Source organism: Eumetopias jubatus, unplaced genomic scaffold, assembly GCF_037043125.1.
Source record: "Eumetopias jubatus isolate StellerSeaLion01/CBP00866 unplaced genomic scaffold, mEumJub1_p1.0 scaffold_8, whole genome shotgun sequence".
In the NCBI taxonomy this organism is placed as follows: Eukaryota; Metazoa; Chordata; class Mammalia; order Carnivora; family Otariidae; genus Eumetopias; species Eumetopias jubatus.
The window spans coordinates 77,289,962-77,291,469 of NW_028274814.1; the positions used below are offsets into that span (position 1 = coordinate 77,289,962).

General features: G+C 48.9%; 1 protein-coding gene across 1 annotated transcript; it reads right to left on the reverse strand.

Moving 5' to 3' along the window:
• Positions 1–343: 343 nt before the first annotated feature.
• On the reverse strand, positions 344–1,303 carry OR10AD1 (olfactory receptor family 10 subfamily AD member 1). The gene has a single exon (XM_028123112.2). It carries the CDS (start codon positions 1,178–1,180, stop codon positions 344–346), a length of 837 nt encoding a protein of 278 aa, XP_027978913.2. The 5' UTR covers positions 1,181–1,303.
• Positions 1,304–1,508: the final 205 nt, after the last annotated feature.

Below are 1,508 nucleotides of genomic sequence, written 5' to 3' on the forward strand. Positions count from 1 at the left end.
TAGTTCTAAATGTATATGCAAAACTCAGGCTGGGAACAGCGTGTAAAAGTACTGTACAAATAAAATGAAATGGAATCAAGTACATATATGTCTTATAAGATCCTGTTTTGACAACATAGAAGAAAAAAGTAGGAAAGTCTCAAATTATCCTGAGAAAGGACCAAGAGAAAACAACACTTGAAGTGAAATCAGACAGATGAGCATTAGACATCAACATAATCTTCCAGGTCTGATGCTAGTAGAAAGAAAACTATGAATGCTCTTTCCTAGAGCCTTTCAGCATTGGAGAGTTACCCAATTGTCAGGGCTGGGGGAGGGAGCTTCTCTTCCAGGAGGCTTCCCACTAGACAGACTTGGACTGGGCCAGGCTGGTCCTCCCAAGGGCCCTCACCATGGCCCTCTTCATTTCCTTGTTTCGAAAACTATAGATGATGGGGTTGCACATGGGGATGATGATGGCGTAGAGGAGGGAAAAAGGCTTGTCTTTGTCAGGGCCATGTGTGCTGCGAGGGTTCATATAAGAGAACATGGCTGAGGTGTAGAAAAAGATGACCACAGTCAGATGGGAAGCACAAGTAGAGAAGGTCTTTCCACGACCTGAGGAGGAGGCTCTGCCAAGGATGGAGGCCAGGATGCGTGCATAGGAGATGACAATGAGCACCATGGGGCTGAGCAGCACCACGATGGCATCGGCAAAGATCGTCGTCAGACTAAACTGGGGGTCTCCACAAGAGAGAGCGATCACTATGGGGGCCTCACAGAAGAAGTTTTCTATGTGGTTGTCTCTACAGAACGGACCACGAAATGTCATGTAATCAAGCAGAATGCCATTGATCAGCCCAAAGAACCAGGCAGTGCTTACCAGCTTCACACAAACCTGCCGGCTCATGATCTGGGCATAGCTGAGTGGGTGGCAGATAGCAACATAACGGTCATAGGCCATAAAAGCCAAGAGGATGCACTCGGCCACACCCATAGAGAAGACCAAGTACATCTGGGTCGAGCAAGAGACAAAGGAGACAATGTGGTTCTTGGCCACCAGGTGGATCAGCATCTGTGGGATGGTGGTGGTGATGAAGCAGACATCCAGGAAGGACAGGTGGCCAAGGAAGAAGTACATGGGGCTGTTGAGCCTGGGGTCTGTCCAGGTGATGAAGATGATGAGGCCATTCATGGCCATGGCAAGGCTGTAGAGGGCTGAGAAGAGGGCAAAGATCAATGCCCGAGTGGAAGAGGAGCTCTGCTCAAAGCCCACGAGGATAAACTCTGTCACTGTGCTGCCGTTCCTTAGGTCCACTGTCTTGGACCTGCTTGAGGAGGGAGGACAGGAAAGGCACAGGTGAGATAGTTGTAGGGGACTGTGAGGTGCTCACTTGGACCCAGAGATCCAGCTGTAAAAGAACAATGAGTGGTGGTGAACATCTTGGAACTTTAGTAAACTATGTAATTGGCAATGTTGTGGGGCAGTGAAGATGCCAGGGTCACCAGAGACTGCATACATGGAATTG